The 27,718-nt window shown below is 39.8% G+C and overlaps 2 protein-coding genes and 1 long non-coding RNA gene across 4 annotated transcripts; 2 read left to right on the plus strand and 1 right to left on the minus strand.

Moving 5' to 3' along the window:
* Window positions 1–1,236: 1,236 nt before the first annotated feature.
* Window positions 1,237–18,227, plus strand: LOC131968640 (dysbindin-like). The gene is made up of 4 exons (XM_059329610.1): window positions 1,237–1,428; window positions 15,215–15,367; window positions 15,461–15,604; window positions 16,722–18,227. Exons 1-4 carry the CDS (start codon window positions 1,386–1,388, stop codon window positions 16,979–16,981), a joined length of 600 nt encoding a protein of 199 aa, XP_059185593.1. The 5' UTR covers window positions 1,237–1,385; the 3' UTR covers window positions 16,982–18,227.
* LOC131968641 (uncharacterized) lies at window positions 16,601–25,692 on the minus strand. Of its 2 annotated transcripts, none has more exons than XR_009394049.1 (2): window positions 25,571–25,692; window positions 16,601–16,928 (listed from the first exon to the last, which is right to left on the minus strand). It is a non-coding gene; the product is annotated as an uncharacterized LOC131968641 (long non-coding RNA). The 2 variants fall into 2 exon arrangements; XR_009394048.1 differs by having other exon boundaries at window positions 16,601–16,931; window positions 25,571–25,667.
* cdh27 (cadherin 27) lies at window positions 18,909–27,470 on the plus strand. The gene is made up of 16 exons (XM_059329606.1): window positions 18,909–19,174; window positions 19,314–19,463; window positions 19,763–19,904; window positions 19,994–20,157; window positions 20,497–20,628; window positions 21,430–21,612; window positions 23,672–23,976; window positions 24,057–24,199; window positions 25,628–25,852; window positions 25,937–26,158; window positions 26,246–26,367; window positions 26,450–26,542; window positions 26,718–26,804; window positions 26,898–26,945; window positions 27,017–27,100; window positions 27,220–27,470. The coding sequence occupies exons 1-16, from the start codon at window positions 18,995–18,997 to the stop codon at window positions 27,415–27,417; spliced, it is 2,478 nt and encodes an 825-aa protein (XP_059185589.1). The 5' UTR covers window positions 18,909–18,994; the 3' UTR covers window positions 27,418–27,470.
* Window positions 27,471–27,718: the final 248 nt, after the last annotated feature.

The following is a 27,718-nucleotide window of genomic DNA, read 5'->3' on the forward strand; positions in this document are numbered from 1 at the left end:
TGACTCTCACAAACACACATTCTTGAAATGAGTCACACCAGCATCTCTTCCTGCCTGCAACTGAGACACCGCTCTCTTTAAAAGCAACTCTTAAATACAGATGCAGTGTTTTGGAAATAGGCAGTGATGTAATGATGCTTTGTAAAGCCTTTGCATGCAAACATTGTGTAATCAGCACCTCTAGCTTAGAACAACTGGAAGTGTCATCTGTAGTCCACTAGATGGTGTCTTAGACACACGGATTATCAGGTATATGGTCTGTCAGTACATTTTCATAAAGGTAATCTACTCCTGTTTTGTTTTGTTTGGTTGTTTAAATATGTTATTGATTTATTAGATGTTTTTATTAGTAACATGAGGATGATGTGGTTCACCAGGCAATATTATATTCAAGACATAACTTAACAGAGCAATTAATGAATAGTACAATTATACAAAATAGTGAATGTGTTTGTGAAAAAACAAGCAATTTGGATGAATTTTGAGCTTAATAGTTTTGTTCTTTATTAGTTTTCCTGTTATGTTAAATAACTTTTAATAGTTCAGCTCTAATGTGAAATGAGTACAACTTTCATTAAAGGCTTTCAGTTGGATATCCATTAAAAACAACCTTAAAAAACCTAGCAATCCTACTTTTTTGTGTAAAAGCATTGCTGATAATGTTTGAATGTACAATATATTTAGAGATTTTCTTCGACATAGTTTCACATTGTATCCACATTTAATAGTAAGTTTAGTTTTTTTCTAATTGTTGTTATTTTTAGAATGAATCTACTATTCAGTTCAGACCAAAATGTTCTTTGAGAAGATGAAACCTGAAATTGTTCGGGAACATCAATGCTTTAACAATTATTATTAATACAGTTATACAACATATTATTTAAGAGTACTGTCTGTTAATGTCACATTAGTTGACATCACTTGGCCCTCTGAAGGTGACACAGAACAGAGAGGGTTTAAATCTCCACAAAAAGAGGAGACAGGGAACAAGAGACAGGGAGGGAGGGGGTGTAAGAAGACAGAAATAACAAAGGCATGTGCCTGTCTCTCCTTGGTATTTTCCACTCTGTTACATAAAATCCCTCCTTCCTTCTTTTCAATCCCTTCCTCGGTCTCCCTCAGCTCCTCCCTCCCTCCCTGTCATTGGTCAGCCGGTCGGCTGCACAAAGCCACAAACTTGTTCTCGCCTCATCCAAGTGGCTCAGAGTCCAACTGAGCCAAAGAGGGGAAGCAGAGCAGCAGTGTGGCAGGCAGCCGCCCCGGCAGCATCAGTCACCTTGGAGCAGTCCCAGCGAGCAGAGGAGGTGGGAGATGATCGGCATCCTCTCCGCTCAACTCTCATTCACATCATCTCTGATTGATTATCTCCACGACTCTCCGGCAACATGAGCTCCTCATCAGCCAACCTTCACAGCAAACGCCTGCCCTGTGAGTCTTATTTACCAAACTTTTAAACCCTTTTGCAGAAACTCACTTTTTAGCGAAGGATGTAGCCAGAAGTTGTGCTCCATTGACACAGTTTTTATTTTTAGATGTAGAGCAGGGCATTAGAGAGGACACTATATTTAGTTGTCAGAAGTTCATCACACGCAGAGAATAGATTGCAGGCAAAGAAACAGGAACTAAAGATACAATGAAAGCTGTTTCCACTGTTCCACTTCATGCACCACATTTTAATGTGTCAGAAATCTGTTTTTAGATTGAATTATGTGTCTATATTATGTTAATTGGTGTCAAATTGGCGTCAAATAAGCAGAGTTTTATTTATTTATGATGGATACACATCTTTTTGCTGCTCCAGTACAATAAGGCATAAGCTGTGTGTGTGTGATACAATATAGAAGCGGTGTGACAGCTCAGCCGGTGTGTTAAATGGCTGTCTTGATGTTCCCTGAAGTGACAGGTCCAAGTGCTGCGCCAGCCAAAAATCAGACAGGAATGTTGAATCATCACCTTGAGTAATGTCCACTAATACCAAGTGAATAGGTCACACTCTCTTTGTACAGGAACAGGGATGCATTCCCACACACACACACACACACACACACACACACACACACACACACACACACACACACACACACACACACACACACACACACACACACACACACACACACAGAGAGAGAGTCAGGCTTGGATTGGGGCCACCACAGAGCTCCAGACAAGGATCTCTTCTTTCTAATGGGATTGTGCCTGCAGATCTCATCAGAGTCCACTGACTGCAGCTTGTTCTACAGACACACCAACCCAGATAGGACACACACACACACACACACACACACACACACATAGAGAGCTAAAAATTGAATTAGTCCCAGTGAGATCAGTTTGTGATTTCGGGAGGCTAAAAAGGATCAGGGCTGTGACTCCAGAGAAGACGTCTCCCATCTGTTGCTCTGCCCACGGCCTCTGTGCCTGTGTGGACCGCTCTGTCATGTTTTGATTATTGTGGGCGTGTGCCAAAGAGCGGCACGTCGGTGTGTGTGGAGTGAAGGAGTAGCCAGCTGTTGGGAGCCTGTTACAGACAGAAGGGTACTGGCTGGAGAAGGATTTGTTTCTATTCTCCATGTATTCTTAGCTCAGTCCCCTTGGACTTGACCCAGATAGGACTGAGGAGTAGATTCTGTTTAATGAGCAAATTAGAGGATAAAAATCCATATCATGTACTGTCTGTATATCTTTAATTGATCACACTCTGAGGGATATAGTATGTATCTCTGCTCTGCTGCTCTGCTATCTAGTCTTTGGAGCTTAATGGCTGAGCTCGAGGAGATGCAAATGGGACTATACTAAAGAAGATGAACATGTGGGTGCTTTTTTACTTCTTTTATCTTCATCTCTTCTGAATTGGTGGTTGAATTCACACATTTTCTCTAATTTGTTTCTCTTGAGCACCTGTGGACGTAGAGATGGGCAGGGTTTAAAATGCACATTTAATTACTTTTAAGGGTTTTGTCATTTGTATTTTGCTGAAAAGAAAAAAAGATGTAAATTGTAATAAGAAAAGCTTGAATATGTGTATTTCAATTACTTCAAATATTATTTCATATATAATTTTGTTCTTAAATTCATACATTTCATACATTTTTATCCCCAGGTTTAATCACAGTCTTTGGCTAAATGATAATATGATATGAATATATCAGCTTGTATAAATGTATTATATTTTCAAATGACAATATATTTTCTCATACCAGTACTTTGTATTGCATTTTACATTTAACGAGTTAGTCATTGGTAACAATATAATTTTTTAAAATGTATTTGTGCTCATCTCTGTATGCACAGCTTGGGCTACCATTGAAAACAATGTCATGTTTAAATACCGTTGAGGCAGGTTACGTTCTGTCTATCTCTTGACCACATAGGGGCAGCATCGACAAACGCCAAACACAACATTGACATAATATCGATTCATAAAGTTGCTATGGTGAACTTATTAGTGTACAGTTGCCTATTTACACATACAGACATTAACATTTAATGGGAATTGCGTTTTTGTCCACATGATAAATGTGAGTCCGATATTCACTCTTTTTTCCTCCTCTGTTTTGGTCTTCACTACCTCCTGAGTATCTTGAGTATCTAAATATCTGGACGTGAGTACCTGAAGTGACATAGTTAAGTTGGAAATGCAAAAAGGTGAAACACAGAAGTTAAGTGACGATACTTCAAAAAACATTGTGTTCAAATTGGACACAAACCCTGGTCTCCTGGGTGAAAGTCCTGTGTTTGTTTGATCCCTCCCTACCACACTTAGAGCAACGTTTTGTACTGTATACTCTGTTTCCTTGCTTCCATCTTTGCTTTCACACTCCGTAACGTCGCTGTTGCCTTTGCCTCATTCATAATTAGTACGATTGCTTGGGCTTCACCAACAACACATGTTAACATAGCAGCCCACTGAATGTGCAGATAACAACCTACTGGACTCCTACTCGCCCACACTTATGGGAATCATAAGAATCGAATTTGGATGATGGAGATATTATCTTCATAAAAGAGCCAGAAAAATAAATTGGACACAGCAGCATGTAAGTAGCCAGGCTCGCATGTAAGTTGATGTAGGTTAAAACAGAGTATGTATCATATTTTGTGTTAACAGATATAGCTGTCAGACTAATATGCTCCCAAAAATGGTGAACTTCTTTGAGGGGGCAAATTCAGAAGCTGTTATTGAAAGGAAAGAGTTAATACTTTACTTTTTCAGAAACAAACGAAATACTGACAGGGTCACTGCTTGCAATGCACTTCAATGTGAGAAAAGCCCACATGGTAAAATACACAGGTTATTCTGTTATAAACAATGCCTTGTGTCCATGTCAGCACTTAAGGCTAATTATATGTGTCTGTGTGTTTGTGTGTGATTATACTAAACAGCCTTGCATGGGTGGCTGAATAAGGTTCCCATCAATTCCACAGTGTAAGCTGTGCAGCCCTGGGGCACAGACCAGTTCGTCTCATTAGTTCTCTAACACATCCATCTACGCACTGTTAGGCTGAATCCTCTGTGTATAGACAGAGCCAACGCCTCCAGCATACACTGAGAGTTCAGAGCAGTTTATCATGTGAACACATTTCCAAATGAAAAAGCACAAAACAAAAAAAAGGTGGGAAGTTAAAATGAATCAATAATTTAATATTAACAATCAATTGCGTCCAATAGAGGTCGAATTAGCCAATAAGTGAAAGAGGTGTGTGGGTGGCAAGGACTGTTTCAAAGCACAATGAAGAAGAAATCCATTATTGAGACTAAAAAATGGGACCAAGTAATAAACAAGAAATACAGTTATACTGTAGTAACAATGCATTATTTATTCCCTCAAAATTTAATAAAAGAAATGAAAGTGCTGGAGAAAAAAAGTAGAGAAAATCAGTAAAATAATGACATTATTCATGTCAGAAAGTCAAGATTATAGTCAGAATTTACAGCTGCACCAAAAATCTGCTGTAATATGATTTAAATACTGTAATCTTGTGATTATGATAACAGGAAGTGATAATTTAATCTTTCTATCCAGTGAGTGAAACAATAAATCATGATAAAATTGTTTTTTCTTTTTTTAAATTATAGCCAGCAGCGTCTGCAGGCCATCCTGCCTCAGCCTCTGCAAACAGAGCAGAGATGTCTGAGACGCAGTGTTGAGTCAAAGCAAACATTCCTACAGTTCTCCCAGCTGAAGGAAAAACAGCTTTAAACCTCCCTCACAAACACAGGGAGAGGCTGCTGTTCCAAGAAGAACAAGGAGTCGTGTGAATGCTGAAGTGATTGCAACGAGAGAAATCAGCATGTGAGGATATGATGGGGAAAGTACCGTTTCCCTTTTTGTCTCTTTGTCTTAGACAGAGAGAGAGAGTTAACCTTTATAATCAAATATTTATGAGTTAATTGGAGATCATAAACATCAGTATCAGTGTTATCTGTCTGTTGAGAGCCACAAATTTAAGTCTATTACATTTTAATGCCCCATTTGGAACCATTGACATATTTCTTAATCATGGAGTTTTGTTGTTTTATCTATAACAATTAATCCCCCAGGTCAAGGGTTTCAATTTTGTTGCTTTTAGCATTCATTCGCTTGCCCATACAGATTAGCAGAATTAGCTGGTTGGACTGCTTCAATAATAGATAGTAATCCTATTCGACTGTCGATTAAAGGTGGAGATGGGACCGAGTCATTGTTTTGCAAGTCACATGCCTTTTCTTTTTAGAATAACTATTTTTCTTCATGTTTCTCTCCTGTAACTTAAACAAAGTGCATCTGTGAAATTAAGTAATGACTTGCTCTGAACAAATTGCTTTAACGTGAGTTGCTTTAGGAAATGAATTGATTCAGGTAATACAACATACTTTTTAATCTTTGGGTTAGGGTAAACATATTATGTATTTTCAAGTCGAAAGTCTCAAGTAAAAGTCAAGTCACAAATCACTGGTTTTAAAGTCCAAGTTGAGCTGCAAGTCTTAAACTGTGACTCAAGTCTGGCTTGAGTCCAAGTCATGTGGCTTGAGTCTTCTGATTGAGGGAGCGTATTATGCTCATTATTGGGTTCATACTACATGTTTTATTGTTAAAAAATACATAGTATTATATATAATAAACATAGTTTGTTTTTATCATTCTGTTTGTCTGAATTTACCTGTAGTCACTCTCTGTCAGAATTATTCATTTTAGTGCCTGTCTCTTTTACCCCTCTCTGAAAGAGCCCAGTCTGCTCTGATTAGTCAGTGTTTCTGGGTTGCATCCGGGAATGACTGTAATGGCACTGAAGCATCATTTTCTACCTATATATAGTATAGTTGTGACATCACAACCTCACTGAAGTCATGGCAAAGTTTCTGAATATTGACTGCGTACATTTTTCCATGAATTTAGTATATTAATACTTTCACATTATTAATAAAGCCCTGATTTATTTTTAAAAAAGACATGTCCCTTTTTCCAATGTGGAACCTTAGTTATTCCAGATAAGAGGATTTATAAATGTAAAAAACAGTACTTTTTCAGCAGCTTTAAGCCTATTGTGTTGATTAGAACTCATGACAGTCTGTTTTCGGGCTTATGGAGGGCAGTGGGACACTGACCTACAAACAGTCCTATTGTCAGTCTGGGTGAAATCCAGTCAGGAGGGAAGGATGGAGAGGGTTAACACTGATGTCATTGTTGTCCTGACGGACTGGGCTGATGGAGCTGGACACTGCTTTGTCCCAGCAAAAACAACCACATCTAATATGCATATAAAAAACACACATGCATGAACTGAAATATAGATTAGACGGGCAACCACGTACCAACAGCTGCCATAAATAATTTACACTCCTTGCAACTGGAGCCCAGTAAATGGCAGCTTTTTGGAGGGAAAACAGGGACTTTAGGGAACCAAAAATAAAAGTATGAGACAGAGCAAGAGCATCGTCTCCAGGGAGATATTATTGTCCACTTTACAAGCGTGGCCACCTGTCTGTTCCACTTTAGTTCAAAGCACTATGTGTTGTAAGAAAAAGATACAAGCATTATGTGATGGAACTGCAATCACTAGTTACTTTACTCTCAGGATGTGTTGAATCCCCCCCTTTATTGTTAGTGATAAATTAGCCCATGCATTTAAAGTTGCACCTCTGCTCTTACTGTTAGAGCAGGATAAATCTTCTACCTGTAGCCAAGCAGTTGCTTCACCATTCTTCTTCATGAGCACTGAGACACCATTAATTACTGTAACAGCCTCAGCAAAGAGACTGATCCACTAATGACCAGCTGTAGACTGTTAACAGCCTGCTGCTGCTGCTGGGGTCAATGTTGCTGGAAGGTACGGAAGAGACTGTCTGTAAAAATAACAAGACATCCTCTTTAACTAATGAGCCCTTTCTCTCTATCCTCTCTATATCTATACCCCACACCCTTGTGTTGACTCACTTTTGGCCAGCCTTTCTCCTGTCAAACTCTGGATTTAAAATGAAACATCCTCCTCATTTTTAGCCTTTCTGTAATTGTTCCTCTCCTCCCTGACCTTTCCTCCCTTGCTCTTCTTGCTGCTTTTCTGTGTTTTCAGCCACTCGCTCCTTCTTTTGCTCCCTCCCTCTCTGTCTTAAAAGCCCATAGGTGAAATAAAATATCTCTCCTCTGACAAAATGTGTCTGGGTAGAAAGGGCAGCCAGTCTATTCGTAGAGGCTGAAACAAGTTTCATGTCTGTCCCAGTGTTTAGAGTCAGTTTAGTGCCAACAGCTGATCATGTCTCAATTATTCATTATACAACCACAGTGTGTTTGAGAAAAACAGAGAGAGAAGAGCAGCAAAACTAGTTATGGATGACAAAACATGACCCATTCATCATATAAATAGATAAATACATTCTTAAATCATGTGGAAAAAAATGTCATTCATATTTTATTTTTATTCATATATCTTTTTTATGTAATTTACTTATGTTTTTATTTATTTACTTATGGCTACATTTATTATATTAAATGCCAAATGTTTTTATTTATTTACTGCTATATTTATTTATTTAATTCCACATCTATTTAACTATATTTCTTTACTGCTATATTCATTAAATTAATTCCACATTTATTTACTTAATCGATTTCTTTTTTTTTACTTCTATGGTTATTTATTTAATGCCACATTCATTTAATTGTATTCATTAATTTCGGCTATATTTATTTAATTAATTCCACATTTATTTACTTAATTTATTTCTTTTTTTACTGCTATGTTTATTTAATGCCACATTCATTTAATTGTATTTATTAATTAATTTATTTATTTATTTACTTATATATTTATTTATTTAAAATGTAATGTATTTATTTTTATATTATATTAATAAATTAATTAATTAATTAATTTAATGCCACCTTTATGTAATTGTATTTATTTACTGCCACAATTATTTATTTTTCTTCATATATTTCAGAATTTATTGATGTATTTATATATGGATGAATACATATTTTTTTCGTTCTCCATACAGAGATTGTGAAAAACACAGTCAGGACACATTTTTGCTTAAACCAGGGACACCACAGCACTTGGTGTATTTTCTTGGCACTGAGCTATTTAAAACTAATGGTGGGATGGCTGAGGCAACACACTGAAGTATGTAACACCACTACAGCCATTTAAACAGGGATGATCTCATCAGTTTATACAAGGAAACCACTTCTCAGAAAAAGCCTTGGCTTAAATGAATAGACTCAAGCTGAGAGTCTGGCAAACTGCTTCCTCATCAAAGCAGAGGAGGAAGAGATGAATCCCACTGGGGTTTCTGTTTAACTACTGTTTACTGAGGGGTTAAAGCCAGAGCTGCTTCTTCAACCAACAAATGTAAAAACAACTGGCTCATCTGGAGAGACAGTTTTCACAGCACGGTTCTGCCCTGACCTTCAGTTTCCCCCGTCACAGGGGAGTCACATTTTCATTTAGCACAGTGATGGGCTAATGGCAGCCTGTGGGTGACACCAAGCCCTCCTCTCCCTTCATTTAGCCCTCAGATCAACGTGTTCCCTCTGCTCTTGTGCTTCTAAAGCAGAGTTTCAGGGTCCTGTCCTTAGTGGAAAGAGGCACATGACATGTATACTTAACAGAAGCAGAAAGTCTTAGCATTTCTTAGCATTTGTGGGGTTTACTCAGTTTGGAATATAGATATCATATAGTCAAGCTGAAGACAATAAAGCATTGAACAATCTTGGCATCATCATGTGGGGATGATGCATTATATCTGCCGTCAGCTGTGTCGGGTCTGCTGAGAAGTCATGACACAGTTTTTATGGGAATTCCTTTAAAAGCAAATAATAATAATAAACTGCAGCAAAGGAAGAATTTAACAAACATCTCCTGCTTATTAGTGATCGGACTCTACCAAACAAGTTAGATGCTGAGTTGAGGTGTATTCACCCTCCGCTACATCCCAAAAGATTTCCTGTAAATGGCATCAAGTCTAAGGAGGGCAGGCCAGTCCCGTTCCCGTACATCTGAGCCTTTGTCCGCCTTTGAATGGGCTCTTTCTCTCTCTGCCCCCTGAGCGGAGGATCTGGGTTTGTCTTTATGTGGGGAGGTGGAGTTGCATACACATACACGCTCTGTCTGTCTCTGTCTTTCTGTCTGTTCCAGTCATTCCACATGTCCAGCTGGTTCTGAACCCTGATCTGTGACCTCTTCTTTCTTTCTTTCGTCCCTGAGTGCTCAGAGGAAGGAAGGAAAGAAGGGAGGAAGGGAGGAGGGGGGAGGCAGAGAGGTTGGAGGGGGAGACGGCGAGAGAGACAACATGACAGAAAAAAAGAAAGAAAGAAAGGAAGAAAGAAAGAAAGAAAGAAAGAAAGAAAGAAAGAAAGAAAGAAAGAAAGAAAGAAAGAAAAAGAGAAAAAGAGAGAGGTAGAAAACAAAAAAAGAGACAGGGAAAAAGTAAACAAAAAGGATAGAGAGAGATAGAATGGCAAAGAAGGCAGAAAAATGATGAGAGAGAGTGAGCAGAAGACAGATAAAAGAGACAAAATTTGACAAAAAGAGAGAAGAGAGAACAGAGACGAAAATAGACGGGAAAAAAAGACAGAAAGCCATAGAGAGAGATAGAAAACAGACAATGACAGACAGACAAATAAGTAAAACAAAGGCAGGAAAGATGGCCAGAAAGAGATAAAGCAACAGGAAAAAAGAGGGGAAAAGGTAGAAAGAGTGAAATGTGAGAAGGATAGACAGAAAACAGTGGAGGACATATGTAGAGAAAGACAGAGAGTCAGACAGAAAAAGCACAATAAAAAAGTCGAGTAGCGATAGAGAGAAAGAGAGACAAGAAAAAGATATAAAGAGAGATAGAAACACACATGAGAAAGACAGAAAGAAGAGAAAAAGAAAGTAAGACAGAAATATACAGAATAATCAGAGAAAGTAAGACAAAAAAGACAGAAAGAGAGAGAATAAAAGAAAGAAGATGAGGTTGAGTTGAAGCCTGCAGGCTGGTTGTCTCTTGTGCAGCCACAGGCCTCTCAGACATCTTGTGGTATGAAACTAAAGACTTTGGGGCTGTAGCAGACTGGACATGTGATCTCATCAGCAGCGGACGATGTTGCCAAAAGATTTTCCCGTGTGAGTGGTTGCACTAATCAGAGGTCAGCGGGGTCGTCCGCGGCCAGGGAAGCCGTATCGATCAAGGTGATCCGATGGAAAAAAGAAGTGGATAGGGAAGCAAAATCAATGTGAGGATATGCATCTGTAGCTAACCTTTAGCTCTCACAGGCCTCAGACTTTAAGTAGAAACAATCGATGCTGTGATCAATCAGTGTTTAACTGAGTGGGAAAAACCTCCAAGATAAGCAATTTGTGTATACTTGTAGCCTGTAATGAAAATAATTATTTTCTTTGTTGCAGCACAAACATGTCTGCTCTCCTCTTGAAAAGAAAAGAAAGAATAGTCATTCATCAGGTACAAATCCATCGTTTTGTTTGACATGATGTCCTCTGCTGGTCACATTAAACTCTTTTCATTTTAACACACATGTCAAATAGAAAGCTCCTGATTGTGACTGACATCTTGCTTTGTCAGCGCTGCTCCCTTCGCTTCGAAAGACTCTGGAGACAATAGTGCTTCTGATTGTGTAACAGTGCAAGAAGAGGAGAGCCTCGCACACTCACAACATCACATACACACAAAGACAGAGAAGCTGTAGAGAAAAAATGCCATAAAGACGTCTGGCAAAAGATAAACAACTTGTAATCGTCCACCTGCCAAATTTAGGATATCACTTTCCCTTATGGAAGACTGCAGCTACAAAAAAGCAGTCGCACACCCTTTGACTGCCTGTAGCATCAGACTCCTTCATTGCATAATTATAATCCTTAACATCACCTCCTGCAGGGGTTCTATATCTGTTATTCGAGAACCTAAAACTGCATATATATATGTAAAAAAAAAAAAAAAAAAAAAAAAGGGTTTCTATAAAGCCCCTTTTTCTTCCAGAGGAAACTGAACAAATCTGATAATTTGCCTCAAGTGATGTTACTTTAGTAGGCAGTGCAATCACTCCTCATCACTCAGGCTAAGCATTGCACTCTCAAGCAGCAACCCCCAGAACTGTAAAGTGAAGCCAATGCAGAAGTGCCTTAAACTGCATTCTGTCTATTCGCCAGTAGGGGGCGACTCCTTTGGTTGCAAAAAGAAGTCAGATTGTTTCGAGGTCGATGAGGAAATTACCCTACTTCGCATTTGATTTATTACCTCAGTAAACATTTACCAACTAAGTTTACCTCAATCGCTAGTTTCAAGTCTTCTCCAGTACAGCATGATGTTCAGTTTACAAATTATGGTCCCATTTAGAGTAAAATACATGATAAAGCAGAGTATGTCTGAAATGTCTTGATTAGCATTCAGTTGTACTAAAATACACTCTAAGCAGTCTGCTGGGAAGCTTTGAGCTGTAAGTGACAGACACAAGGATGTGGAAACTTCTTTCTATGGACTTATGGAGAGGTAACGAAAAGTTGGTCAAATTGTTTCAAGATACTTTTGAACATTTGTTTCCATTTTCTACAAAGCTTTTTCTAAAAAACAAACAAAAAACCCTATCCCTTTAAAAGAAGAGTAGATAAGAGAAGGCTGGATCTTTGAAACTAAATAAAACACATTAAGTAACACATTTATGTCCATGATCCAGGAAATATTATATGAAAGAATATAAATATATATGTCATTTTGATGTCAGTAGGAATCAATGTGAGGAAAATAAGACTTTGTTGATTGTTCATTAATCATTTCAGCTACATTATTTGAACCAAACACATGCAATGATGGTATGATCACTGTGTCAGGGTTGATATTGTGAACTCATCACTTTTTGGCATCGCTTTGCTTGTAGATGTTTGTTTTTTCAGTCTTTGGGAAATCCTGTCTATAATTTTGCCTATGCACACATACTGTATGCCCATCGGTGCTGTCAGCTGCTCCAGTCCTGAGGTTTGAGTTGTCCTCTTCTCCTCTTCCCTCCAAAGCTGTCTATCTGATTCCAGTCTCAGTGAGGTCCCTGCACCCAGGAGGCAGGCTGTCAAACAGGGCAGTGCAGAGCTGCAGAGACAGGCGCGTGTCCCTGTGTCACCACAGACGTGTGCCCGGACACGACCTGTAGGGCAACTGTGCTGATGCAGCATTCTGAGGATGGCAACCTGTTGCTGCTTTTAAAATCATCTACATTTTTGGGATTTGCAGCTTTATTCTGACTATAGCAGTATAAACGTCAGTGGGAGTCACTTCATAATGTCAGAGACAACAGAGAATCCCTGGAATCCTGCTCTTTCCTGGAAATGTAAACATCCTGAGCTGACTTTGTGTTGTCCTGTTCTCCATCACCCAGTGGTGTATTTATAGAGTTGCTGTGACTGCTGCTCTCAACACAGGCTAGATAATCTTCACATTCCCCCAGTTTAGACTTGGCTTGAAAGCCTCATCCAATTAGCTCAATCCCTGCCTGCAGGTTGTAATAGCTCTTCAAAACTTAGACACTGCTCTTATGACTCATGCAACTTGTCAATTCTAAATGGAAGGGGAAACAGAATAGAAATACACTTTATAATAAAGTACTGCAGCATTTGTCAGTGCATACTCCGAATGTGCCGAAAGATGCAAATGATCTTTTTCCTATAGATGAATCCAGTGGCTGTTTTGTGTGTTCAATCATCTTGCGCTGCCCCAATTAGCCCGCTGCTGCGGCAAGTCATGTGTGCAACTGCCTGCTGACAGTGACAGCAGCATGAATAGTCAGACTGACAAAAAATGTCCTCAGTTAAATTGATGATAAACGTTGGCATAAAGTGTAGACATTACTGAATGCCAGATAGGGTTTCAATTGTTATCATTCTATGCTATTACTCCTACTTATCCCATCATAGGTCGGCTAGTGTTTTGATTAAATAAGTTACGTTCAGTCAAAAGCGTTCATGGTTGCTTGTAGTAACTTAGCTGCTGTAGATAATAAGCATAAATAAGGAACAAAAATTGATTTCACTAAAACTCAAGGCTTTTACAAGGACACATACAAATATGTTCTGTTTGTGTTTTCAACACAACAAGCAACCAGGGAAACATTCAGCTGAGCGTCACGGTAACTCGCTGAAACACCAGACAACATTGTACGCATTCTGTTGGTGATGCCAACCGGATGATGTTTACTTTGTGTTCATTAGGTCAGTAAGAGAAATTAATGTTACATTTCAAAATATCACCACCATAGGTCGATTGACTTAATTTTTTTTTTGTGTGGGAGCACCGCAGCCTCGAGACTGTTAGTCCCCTAACATTAGCTTGCTAAGCAGTGGTAACATAGCGTAACGTTGCCACAACTACTAGACATCGTTAGCCAAAGCAATGCTTCACAAGCACTAAAGGAAAAATAGTAATGGTGACTTGAGTGCTTCAGCTACTTCCGAATCCTTGGATTTGCTACTATGTTGACATAGCCACTGTTACATTTCCCACTGGTTTCTAGACTACGGTTTTAAAGTTTCAAGTTTGGCATTTCAGCTGCTGAATTTTATTTTATTTTTTTCAAATCAGAAGTGACTCTACAGTATTTGGATGAGAAGGTGGAGCTTGGATGAGAAGGAAGTTTTCAACTAATGATAGCGCTCGCTAACAAGCTTTGTTAGCAAGTTGCATCTTCTGTTCACTTTTCAGACCTGGAGGTAGATGCCTGCGGACAGTGACATAAGAAGATCAATACCACTCTCATATGTATCTGCAATGACCCAACATCTTAGACACGTTTAGCTTAGCTTAGCTTAGCACAAAGACTGGGAAACCAGTGGAAACAGCTAGCATAGCTCCGTCCACCTACAATAACCTCTAAAGCTCACTAATTTACACATTATAGCTCAGGAGTTATGATACAACTTATTGTTGTAAGTGGATAGTAAGTTTAGTGGTGCTGCTAAGCAGATTTTCTCACCTCTAGACAGAACCAAGCTGTTTCCCTTTCTGTATACTATAATATACACTCTTAGACTCTGAGAGATTTTACTTTGTCTCTTTAGTCTTAGGACTGTAAGCGCTGTTTCCTTTTCGTCATTTAAAGGATATATAGTCTCAGACATTTACAGTCCAGCATTTCCCCTCTCCTCATTCCTCTTGCAGTCACATTGCTGCAGTTCACTCCTCCATTTGCACACACTGGACTTGCACTCAGCCTTATTACAGTGATGCTGATGAGGGAGAAAATGGGATTGCATGGTATCTCAAACAAGATTAACTTAGTAAAGGACTTGACAGCTTGCTTTTGCAAATCAGTCTTTGGATCCGTGGACATTTAGTAAATGTGCAATACAGCGTGGATGCTTGTACAGTGAGCTTGATTCATTATTGTCCTAATAAAAGCCGCAGTTTTGTTTTTTTCTTCAGAAAAAGTTCAGTGGAAAATGGAAACAGATGCTCAAAAATATCTTTAAACAATTTGGTCAGCTTTTCAATACCTCTCCATACATCCTTAAAAAGAGGAATCCACCTCCTTGTGTCTTACTTACAGCTCAATGTCTCCCCCTTCTGGTTACCATCATTTGACCCCTGTGTGACTGCAGAATGAATCTCAAACTGTGTCATATTATATAACAGCAGGTGATCTCACTGGGTGGAAGCATGGCATATAATTGAATGCAGCCTTGCATGCTATCTGGCCTCCAAACTTTACCTGAGCTGGTATCTAACTTCTTGTCCTCCCTGTTGTGGTTGCAGCGGAAACCGAGCGTGGCCAGAGGCTCCCAGATGTGGATGCAGCACAGCAGCTCAAGTTGAGGGAGAGACAGCGTTTCTTTGAGGAGGTCTTCCAGCATGATGTGGACGTCTACTTATCCTCTGCGCACCTGTGTATCCGAGACTATAAGAGACGTGAGTTGGACTGGTGATATGTTTGTAAACTCACGCAGATATACATGTTCACACACAGATGCACATCATTTATTTGCTTCCCCTCTCCTGCAGCTCCAATTGGCAGCATCTCATCCATGGAGGTGAACGTGGACTTGCTGGACCAGATGGAGCTGATTGACATTTCTGATCAGGAGGCCTTGGATGTCTTCTTCAGTTCTGGAGGAGAAGAGGGTGTGCTGACCTCCCCGCTGCCAGGTGTGGAAACAACAGAGAAAAGAGCAAAGACTACAAGACACACTGTGCAATTCATCGTATTACCATTAACTGTTTGTATGAGATCTCAAGAAAGCCAATGCACAAGAGTTTGTACGATGTTATGAACGATTAGGTTAAGGCGAAAAAATTACTTGCTCAAGGTTAAGCCTGGTTCATACTAAAGGAAAACTTACCTGATTTTAAAATGTGGGAGACCACAAACATAAGGACAGATTTACTATATTTTTAGTACCTTAATCTTTAAAATATTTAAAAGACACAAGACTTTGTTGGAGTAGACTTGTCAGTCAGCTGCAGTTGTGTGTGTACTCTGTTTTGCAACAACTACAAAAAAATTACAGAGTAAAATAACTTTTGATGAAGTCCTGGCAGAGGTGAAGAAATCAACATGTGGGGGATTGTGCAAGCGAATGCAACAAGCTAATACTAACTTACTCATAGGGACAGTCAAGATCCGACATCAGTGAGATCCATTTGGTAACATTAAGATTGTGTCTGTAAACCCCTCACACTACAGAATATTTTGAGCAGACAATCAGACCGGACGAGCCTTGAATGAGAAACACCCCTGTGATTGTTGGTGAGGGCGGAATATATGCTACATCGACCCAATTGCCCTATAATGTGGGGCCAACATACACTGTTGTATGGATGACATATTTTTGTTGGCAAACCCAGAAGTTACATTGCCCTTGTTCCCTTGACAAAAAGCCGATGGGACTATTGCGAAAAATAAGCTTCAATTTACTGACATATTTTATATTTATGTTAAACTCTCTTAAAGATAGCCACAGAGCTTATTTCAGGCAGCTGACTACAAACCTATTTGACAAACCAATTGACTTTGAGACAAGGGCACCGGAAGGGTTGAAGTGGAAGATGACATGGAACATGATGTGTTGTCAATTTACATATTAACTTAAAATAACAATTTTGACTTTTGGTCCCACAGGGGAAACAGACACCTGTGTCCTGTTCTTTTGAACTTTATTAACGTCATCACACATCTTTTTTTCCTTGTTGGTGTAACTGCAAACAGCAATGTGAACAGCCTGCACAGTTACATCCCTAACATTTTTTTGTTTCTGACTTACAGCTCAAGGAAACAACAACAACGAGGAAGTCATCAGTAATGGACTCTTTCAACATGTCCTCGAGGGTCTTGATGCCAAGTCACGCATGTCCTCCACATCTTCAAACTCCTCCTCTGACAGCCAGGCCACCAACGCCAACGGAGGAGACACTCCTGTGTTCAGGTCAGACGACGAGGAGACACACACCAGCACGGTCAAGCGAAGACCAGCTCCTCCGGAGAAGGAGATGAAGAAAAGTCAGACTCCATCAACTTCTTCATAGGATGCACCCTCTCCTCAATAGATCGTCCACCTGCAGCACGGGAGTTGACACCTCGGCCAAGGGTGAAAGGTGGACTTTGTGATGGGAACTATTGAAAAAGACCTCTCAGCTGCGACTGTCGTCCACACACTGGCTCTTATCACTGCTTTCAACCTTTCCTTTGATTTCTCAGTTGTAGGTTGGGTTGTGTGTATGTTTTTGAGGTGGGGACCATGAACTGTAAATATGGAGATTTTCCTCTTAATTCTCACCTGTTTCCTTTCATATTTTGGCATGTTTTGACCGACAAGATTTGTGATGAATTTTGTACAGTATTAACAAAACCCAATGTATTAAAGCAGGGACTGGAATAATAACAAAATTGGATTACTTGAGGTCAAATCAGAATATTAGAATAGAAAAGTTCATACATAAATGTGCTGTTTTTGAAAGCAATACATTGTCCTGCCAATGCAGATTCTCTGTTTTCTAGCTCCAATTTTAAATGAATCTCTAACAAGATTTTTTTTTGTTTTAACAATAAAGTAAGAAAGGAAAATGTATTCATGTGTTTCTAAAAACCAACAGACCTCTTATCTGTTATTCCAAGACACTTTGAAGATCGTAAATATGTGCTTAGTTGCTTCCTGGGGACAGTACAAACAGAACCTGAAGGGCAGCGTCATAAAAAGCAAAAAAAACGCAAAAAAACAAAAAAATCACATGACGAGACCATGACATGTAAGGTATGTTGAGGCACATAAATCAAGTGTAGAAACATGGGAAGCCATTACTGACTCACAATCTTGTAAAGATAGACGCTTGTTTAGCAAACACTGCATAATTTGTCCCAGTGACTATAAGGCAGTTCAAGTGCAAGCTTTCTTTAGGTCTGAATGAAACCTCATAAGCAAAGAGTGAAGTGTCTACGGTTATAGAGTGACACACATACACACACCGCAACCTGTGATTATTGCATACAGTGTATGGGTGTGTAAAGAAGAGAGGGGAGGGTCTCGTCTTCCTTTGCTCAGACATAAATAAAGAAAAACCTTCCTCGAACACTCGGGACTGGATGAACTTAACCAACATCATGCTCAGCTTCGTCCTCCTGGTATGTAGCAACACTGACTTTAAATCTTTTAGCGCTATTACTTCATTTGATAGATGCACATTTTTTATTAAATTCTGTTTTCCAAACTTGTTAAAACCCAGCTACTTGCTGGTGGGTAGTGTTAGGGTTAGGGTTTGGCAAACACGACATAACATGACTGATATAGTTTAGGTAATGCCAAACCAGTACATTTTTTAGAAATATAGATGTTTCTTAAAATAAAACCGTCTACATGAATTTTGACCTTACAGTTCCTTTGTTATAGGCTTTTTTTGTCTACCCTCACCTGTACCCCTACCTGGGTATGGAAAGTATTCTTTCCCCTAATTTAGTAATATAAATGTGACACGATTAATTAAAATTTTGTGATAAGGTTGCAGTATTGGCTAGTGCAGTGGTGGTGTGGAATTTGCATGTTGTCCTGTGTAGAGTGTTTTATTCCCACAGTACAAAGACATGAAGGCTAAGTTCAGTGTTGACTCTATCTTGCCTGCGGGTGTAAATGTGAGCTTAGTGGTCGTCTGTCTCTATGTGTCATCCCTGTGTTAGTCTGGCGATCGGTCCAGGGTGTGCCCCGCAGCAGGGATTGGCTCCAGCCCCCGCAATCCTTAAGTGTTTACAGAGAAAAGATGAATTTTGATTATTATCTATACAATAAGTCACTTAAAAAAAAAAATCTATATTATTTTCCATCACTCTGCTGGTCTTTAAACTCATGTTTCCTTATATGCCACAGAAAAAAATTCTGTATGGTCAAAGTACGGTATCCCGCTGTGATATTATTGTTTCTGAGGAAATGCTTGTGTGTGCACTTCTCAACTGGTTAAACATCTATGCAGCATGTTTAAAGCAAGTTCATTTTTAAGTGTGACATAATTGATGAGCTCCCGCCTCAGACAAACATTCCTACTTTGCATACTATGGCTTTCTTTATGAAGAAGCTGCATTTCAGGTTTGGTTGGCTGCTTGACTTTCAGGTTTATTGCTTGTCAAGTGCAACATGCTCAGAGCTGTTGAACCGTCACAGAAGGCATTGGATCATTGACTCCTTCGCTGTTGAGGAGGGGCATCCAGGGCCGTTCCCCTATGAGCTGGGCCAGGTGAGAAAACCAGTCAGCAAATAAAGTCTATGTATTCATTTTCAAACTCAAATATATTTTTTTATCATGAAAATTTATAAAGGATGAAAATAAAGTATCAGGCTCCCCCATGCCAACTGAAAAGTGTTTTGTGTTGTAGATAAAAGTTGAGCGGGACTATCTAGTTGGCTTTGAGCTCTATGGGGAAGGAGTGGATAAGGAGCCAAAGGGAGTTTTGTCCATTGATAAAGATTCTGGCATCGTGTTCGTCCACAAGGCTTTGGACTACGAGGAGAAGCAAGTGCTTAGGGTTAGTACACACCAACATCTGGGAGCAACCAGTCAACCACTTTCTTATCTATACTGTAGATATACTGTAGAGAGCCAGATGTTATAACAGTAGTAGTCAACCCAAGAGACCCCCCCCCCCTCATTTACAGCAGCTATATGCACTATTTTTCAAAACCTTACATCACAAAATTTACTATTTTAAATTGTTCTGAAACACAAAGGTTGACTATATAAAATGACTTTTTCACTTCAGCCACCTAAAAAGGGGGAAAATTGTTTCTTTTCACTGTGACTAACATTCAGTCTTTCAATCTGTAGCTGAAATTTGAGGCTAAAAATCCAAATTTATCAACCGACACCAGATTAGGGGTTGAGATTTCTATATTGGATATCAATGACAACCCACCACGCTTTCTGAGGGATCTGTATGAAATCAGCGTTGACGAGGAAGCCACTCAAGGTAAAGAATATAGTAAAGAATATACCTCAAAAGGATATATATCTTTTTATTTCGTACACTCATTTTGTAAATTTTCTATTTCCCAACAGGCTCCCATCTCCTGACTGTAGTAGCTTTTGATAGAGACCAGAGAGGAACACCAAACTCAACATTTCACTATGAAATTAAGTCTGTTTCTCCAAGCACTCCAGGCATCGAATTCTTCATTGAAGAGTCTGGTGTAATCTCATTCAAAGGATGTTTGGATCATGAGGCAGGTATCTGTAGAGTGCATACTGCACTGTAGATCAAATTATAGAATCACTTCCTGTTCTGCAAGGCCTCCAACTGATTAGAGATTATAAAATGTGACATGAGGTTTTGTTAAAAAACACTTATTGTATGTCAAGCACATTCCCCAACTTTTCAAAAAGAATAATCTAATTTAGTAGTTTATAATAATATTTAGATTTCACATTTAATGGATAGCTACATTTTGAGGATGCAGGATATACTTTTCATGATAGAAGAAAAACATTACCATTACTGGATTAGTAACCCATTTCTGTATCCTGTTAATCTAATAAAATCATTTTCATTTGCTTGTGTTCAGGTGGCCGAAAGGTTCACTATGGTGGTGGAGGCCAAGGACCATGGTGATGTAGTCAGTCTGTCCAGTTCAACCACTGTTGTTATTCGTGTCGAGGATGGCAACAACCATGTCCCAACCATCAGCGGGACAACAGTAAGCAGCAGTTTCTCCACACAGTTCTTCATGCTTTCACACACACACTTGCACTAATAATACTGATCAATGAAGCTGATGTATGTTAGACATGTTATATTGCTGTTGCCATTCAAAAACGTAAAAGTCAGGTTTTAGTCAAAACATGATGGGTACAAGGGACAAAATGTTTTAAAAAACAACAACATATTAAACCTGAAATAAAAAACATCAATGTGGGAAATTTATAAATTGTCCAAGTTTGAATTAACTTATTTTTTAACATTATAATTGTACATAGGAACAATTATAAAATTGATTTCAATGTAACTGGGATGAAACCAAAACAGAAAAGTTGATCAGTAAAGGAACGAATAAAATAAAAGAGACAAAGTTAATAGAATAGAAAATATAATATGATTTTTCATTTTCACTTCATAATTATTTAAAAGAAGTGGATGCAATGTTTTTCATATGCTTTTGCCTGTATATTTAATATTGGTGTTTAACCCCTAAATACATTGTTTTATGAAAAGAAAAAGGTTAGGGCATGGTATACAACTGATGCAACAACTGATAATTTCAGTGCTGTTTTGACATTGAAATTTACATGATACAAGTCATTCAGTTAGTTTTACACTTAAAAAAGCTGTTTTAACTCTATGAATAGATAAAAAAAAACAGTATCAATGAATCTTGTCAACTTATTGTAGGGAAAAAATGTACAGCTATTAACTCAGGGTGTAGCATATTTTACACTAGCAGTAGAAAATACTACCGATTGCTTTCCCCTGACCCCTGCACCCTGGATTCATACTACAGGGCTCTGGCAGAGTTAAAGAAGATGAAACTGGGACGTCTCCTCTGCGGCTGCATGTGACAGACAAAGACACCCAAAACAGCCCAGCATGGAGAGCCAGATACACCATTCATGGTGACGAGGGAGGGCACTTTAAAATACAAACTGACCCAGACACCAATGACGGAATCCTGACAGTCGTAAAAGTAAGTGCTGCTTTGCTGCATGCTTTACATTACTGTAACACCCATCTCTTGTATAATATGTATAATTATGTGTTTGTCATAGAACGTCTGCTCACTCCTGAAGTCAATGTGTTTAAGCACTTTAATGGTTTTAGTAATGTTTTATGAATAACAAAGCAAATGAACATCCATCCATGCTTCCATTTTCATCCACTTATCCTGGGCCAGGTCATGGGGACAGTAGACTAAGCAAGTATTGAGATACCAAACCCCCTAGCTACATTTTTCCGCTCTTCCTGAGGAACCCTGACGCCTGGATTCCACTGGATGCGTAACGGCTGCAGATCCGTCGTCGGAGCCGTTACGCATCCATTATAATCAATGTGTGAGATTCCACCGACTGCAGATCCGCTGCGTAATGAGTCCGACAACGCAGGGCCATCCGACAGCCCTCGCAACACTTGCGCAGAGCTTCTATTTTTGTCGGACGACGGAGCACTACGCATAAATTCAGCACAGAGCAGATCGTTCGGGACAGGAAGTCTTGCACAGACACAAAATAAAACACCGGTATATTTTCAAAATAAAATACCTCGGGTTCGCTAACGAAGTCGGCCGGCTCGTTAACAAGCCGGCCGACCTCGTTAGCGCTCGTTAAGACGGAGTCGCTGGATTTGTCTCCAGTCATTAACGAGGAGATGTTGATTATCTTCCAGTTATATCAATTGATTAGGCGTGAATTCGCGAGATCTCGTGCGTCCTCGGGACTCTGCTGTCCGCAACAGCTCCGACACAGACGGATCCGGTGGGTGTTGACGGACTGCGTAGATACGCAGCCGTTGCGGACAGACCCCTGTCGGAGTCGTTACGCATCCAGTGGAATCCAGGCGTGAGGCTTTCCCAGGAGATATATTATCTCTCTGACATGTTCCGGGTCTACCCTGGGGCCTCTTACAAGTTGCATGTACCCAGACAACAATGCTATGGGACTCACCCAGGAGGTACCACCTCAACCAGTCCCTTTTGACAAGAAGTAGCTGTGGCTCTGCATAGACAAGAGGGAAGAGGTTGCTGCATAAAAATAAATTACACCAGTAATGTTGGAGCTTATCAATACATCCATCTCTACTGATTTGCAGAGAGCTTTGCCTTCCGGCTCAGCACCCTCTCCACCTCAGTGGTCCAGTACAATGCTCACATCACTGCCGGGCATGTGAAAAAGACCCCAAGATACTTGAACTCCTTCACTTAGGGCAGAAACTGACTTCCAACCTGGAGGGACAAATCCATTTTTTCCCAGCAGAGAGGCATAGCGGAGGTACTTACAGTCTGATGAAGCCAACAGAATCATATCATCTGCAGAGCAGAGATGCATTTGATTTATCTGCAGAGATAGAGTTTGTCTACTGTTCTACGACAGGACTCTTTGATCCTCCTCGATCTGAGGTTCTTTGATCGTTACGAGCCTTTTCAGCACCCTGGAATAAACTTTCCCGGGGAAGCTGTACAGCAACACTCAGGCAGGTGCTTCTGAGTATCCCCACATCTGCCTATAGTTTCTCGCTCAGGGCAACTCCAGTGAAGGCAAGAGACCACCCCCTCATTTTGGTTCCAGAATCAGTGCTATATGTGGGGGTGAGCCCAATTGATACTGTTCTAGTTCCCACAAGAGTTTCAGTTCCGTCATCCAGAGAGGTGACGTTCCACATCCTGAAAGCCACTCTGCAATGCAAGGGATCAACTCACCTGCGTTGCCGTCTTTGGCTGCCATCCAGCTCACAATGCACACGACTTTAATGGTTATGCCTGTGAGTGGCCCACAGGGAAGTGCCCGGCCACCAGATGCTCGCTGGCAAAGTCTAGCTCCAGTTAGCCTTTCTCAGATAGGGGCTACGACTCCTTCCTCTGGTAAAATTAATCAGTGAATCGCTCATAATCTGGCCCCTAAAGACCCTACCAGGCCCCCAATAACACAGCTCCTGGGGTTACAGGGGCATACAAACCCCTTGACCATGTTTAGGGGGTAATTCTTGGTGAGGTCATCATAAAACATTTTAACATAACTACTGTACAATTTCAGCCTTTAGACTTCGAGGAGGACGCACAGAGGGAGCTGACCATCTCAGTGGAAAACGAGATGCCATATTTCTCCTGTGAAGTGAAGGAGAGCACGTCCTCAGGCCTCTGGAAAGTTGACACCAGTAAAGCTGATAATCATCAGTCTCACTCTTTAAAAGTCACCATCGAAGTTGAGGATGTCAACGATTCCCCGGTGTTCAGTGTGACTGTTAAAGAGGCTGTGCTGGAGGAGAACGCACCCATTGGAACCTGGATAGAGAAAGTGACTGCTGTGGATCCTGACTCCAGTCACGCAAAAGATTTTGTGTAAGTAGGATGTTTTTTTCAATGTGCTTTTGCTGTAATCTGGGACTTTCTGCACTGATATAAATTTTACTTGTTCACAGGTACAAGGTAGGAAATGATCCTGCTGGCTGGATGACAGTGGATCCTCAAACAGGAGACATTACAACAGTCAAGACAGTAGACAGAGAATCTCCTCATGTGGTTAACGGTGTCTACACCATCTTACTGCATGCAGTGGATGAAGGTAAAACTCATTGTTGCTGACTGCTACTGATAAAAAAAACATTTAATTTTTTTTTTGTTGGGGTACTTGAACCTGGTAATAAAAGGGCTCTCACATGAATAGATACTTTCAGTTTACTGCTATGCTAGTTGAATGGGAAGAAGTGATTTTATGGTACAGGTATTGAAGACTAAATTAATTAATTCTGATAATGAAATGAGTCATTTAAAAAACAATTCCACACAACATACAGACATCTCTTTTCCCCAATGAAAAAGTATTTTTGGTCCCAATGACATCATGTGACGGAGCTGGAAAGTGTAATTCCAGAATTTGGCCACTATGTAAAACTGGTTTCAAAGCCTGGCACTCTTCCTGGGGACTTGTGAGACCCAGGCTGCAACACAACTTCCAGTGTCTTGCTGCCACCAGCTGATTAAAGTGATGGGAGTTAGCTCCGACGTTCAGGCTTACTTTAGATGGCCTGATCCTTGAGATGGATCATCCATTCTCATTTTTGTGACAAGCCACTCAGCACAGTCAGTAAGTATTATTATGATGTATGTATTATTTTCAGTGTGATAAAATTGAATTAAAAGAGTGACTTTGCTGAAGCATTATACTGTTGATGCTCTCGAAACAATATTAGTTAAATTTAAAAATATAAATTATAATCCTGGTCTGAATTTGATCTTTTTTATATATATATATATATATATATATATATATATATATATATATATATATATATTGAAAGCATTCACTTATGCTGGGCCTACACCAAAAGATTTTCTCAGTCCCAGACTAAAAATCTTCAGTAAATCTAGGAGTTTTACTGGAGTCACGGCGCTCCCGTCTTTCTTATATCTATTTTTACTGTAAAATAGTCAACTTTTCATGTCAGAAAAACAGCCCCTTTTCAGCTTTGTGAGGGGGCATTTTGTAGCGTCTTCTCCTCTTCTTTTTGTTGTTGTTTTTTTTTTTTTTTCAACACAAATCACTGCATACACTAGAGCAGCTGGAGGCTAAAGCTGCTTCTCCTCCATTTTGTAAGTTTTTTACTAAGAGCATGATGGGGAAAAACTGCTAAAAGAATTTAGTTGTAGTCTTGTGACACTGCAATATTCACAGTCTGTCTAAAATCTCAGTGTGAGACTAGACTGGGACTAAAAGCTCTAAACACTTGTCTTTAGATGTGAGCAGGTGTGAGCTGGTAGTCTTCCAGAAGTCTTTTCCAAATCTTTTCAATGTCTTCTGGTGTATAGGTAGCATTAGTAATGTAAAGAATCAGAGTATGGAGTAGCTAGATGGTGAAAATGGTATGAACATAAAAAATCCTTAGCATCAACATTTAAGCATCGTCATTGTGAGCATGTAGACATTAGCACCTACCTCAAAGTGCTGTTAGCATGGCTGTAGAAACGTATTCTTGTATTTCTGTCTTGACAGGTGAGCCACCATTAACAGGCACGGCCACACTGAACCTCCATGTGGTTGACCAGAACGACAACGTGCCTAAACCATCAGTGGACTATGTGGATGTGTGTGTGTCTGACAGCCCCACAACCACCAACGTCACAGCCTTTGACCTGGATGAAAATCCCTTTGGAGGACCTTTCACATTTCAACTTCTAGGAGATGTCAATGGAAAATGGACACTGAATCCCTCATATGGTAGACACAGCTATGATTTGTAGTGAAATATTGGAGTAAGTAAAATAAAAAAAACAATATTAATTTTGTGATGATTTCTCACAGGATATGCAGCTGGCCTGGTGACGCAGCCCAGTGTGTATGCTGGCCCACACACAATTACTATCAAGATCTCTGACATGCAGGGAGAGTTTGGTGTTTACAACCTCAGTGTCACCGCGTGCGACTGCTCTGTGACACACCATTGCAGAGGTCGCCGTGGCACTGCCACAATAGCACCCTCTGGTGCCCTAGGCATAGTGTTTGCCTCACTGTTTTTACTCCTGTGTAAGAAACCAAATATTTATCTTTAGTTAGGATCAGAGTATACTGTAATATCAATTGTTACAATCCTGTTCTTCGTCTTGTGGACAGTTCTGGTACTGATGGCAGTGGTCGTGACCTGCAAAAAAGAGTTCACCACTTTGCCGACCAGTAATTCCTCCGGAGAAACCCTCCTCCCATCAAACACTGAGGAACCAGGGACAGACTGCAAGGTTACAATTTTGCAACAAACCAGTGATACATTTCTAGGTTTCTCTTCATGCAAAAATCTGAAATTGTATTTTCATTCCAAAGGTGCCTGACTGTGTCCTGGCAGTGTCCACTGATAAGATACACCAAGACCCATCTGACTGGCATGATGGAATGCAACACAACTTTTCAACAAAGGTGGGAAATCGTATAGGACAAACTTTTTTCACAAGACATGAACTAGGCGCTGTGTAATCAGATTTTTTTTTTAATTACACATATTTTGAAGACATGGCTTGTTCAAACAAAAAATATATCTTTAATGTGTGGACCTACTGTAGCAGAATTAGCTATGTTTTTCATTTCTAAACAGGGCGTGGAGCAAAACTTTATCTACAAACACTTTGGAGATTACAGAGAGCAACATGTTTCCTATCTATTCAATGAGAACTGGAACGAGGTAATATGCCCTCATTGAAGGTCAAAAGCGTAAAGTCACAACTGTGCATTCAAATAATTTTCAGCTTCATTAACTCTTTTCTCCAATCTTAAGACTTGGAATTCTCTAATAACCAGAGGCAACTACCACAACCACCACCAGGTAAGCCATTGCTTGGTTTGTGCTCATTTTAAAGCAGAAGCTGAAGAAACTTATGTAAACTTGTTTTACAGATTGAGAACATGAACACAATGAATTTCAACAAAAGCAGCTCATGCTATGTGACAGATGCAGCTCTCCTAGCTCTGCTTCATCAGGTTGGTAGTGCACTTGTATCAGGTCTACTCTGTAGCATACACTGTAAAACAAGTACGTACCTGCAGGAGTAAAATTACTGTATTTATGCTTGATTTTGATTTTTCCACTGCTTCTGCAGAGGCTCTCCTCCCTCCAGGAGACAGAAGAAGATCTGCTGGTCTATGAACCTCAAATCTACGCAGATGAGGGCAACCCTTACTCCCTTGCAGAGTTGGATAGCATAGACATTCTTGATGGGTATTCATTCCAGAAAGCATTGGAAGACCTGGGCCCCAAGTTCAGAGAACTGGCCTCTATTTGCAATCCACCGCAGTAAGAAGTATTCAGAATTGTGTATAGGAAAAAAGTGTAATTTTAAATTGATCGTTTCTTTGTTAAATCTTGGCCTGAAAAGTAACCAAAGCTGGCAGCTAGATGTAATGGAGTAAAAAGTACAGTATCTACCTCTAAAATGTAGTGGAGTAGAAGTATAAAGTTACATAAATGGAAAAGTTATGCAGCTTAAGTCCATCTGCTTAGTTACATTCCACCATCGCCAACAGGTTTGTTATCAAGCTGTGAAAAGCACATTTTGTAAACTGTAGTTTCAAGGTTGATGGGTGCTAATGATAAAATAC

The sequence above is a fragment of the Centropristis striata genome, chromosome 3 (genome assembly GCF_030273125.1).
Source record: "Centropristis striata isolate RG_2023a ecotype Rhode Island chromosome 3, C.striata_1.0, whole genome shotgun sequence".
NCBI lineage: Eukaryota > Metazoa > Chordata > Actinopteri > Perciformes > Serranidae > Centropristis > Centropristis striata.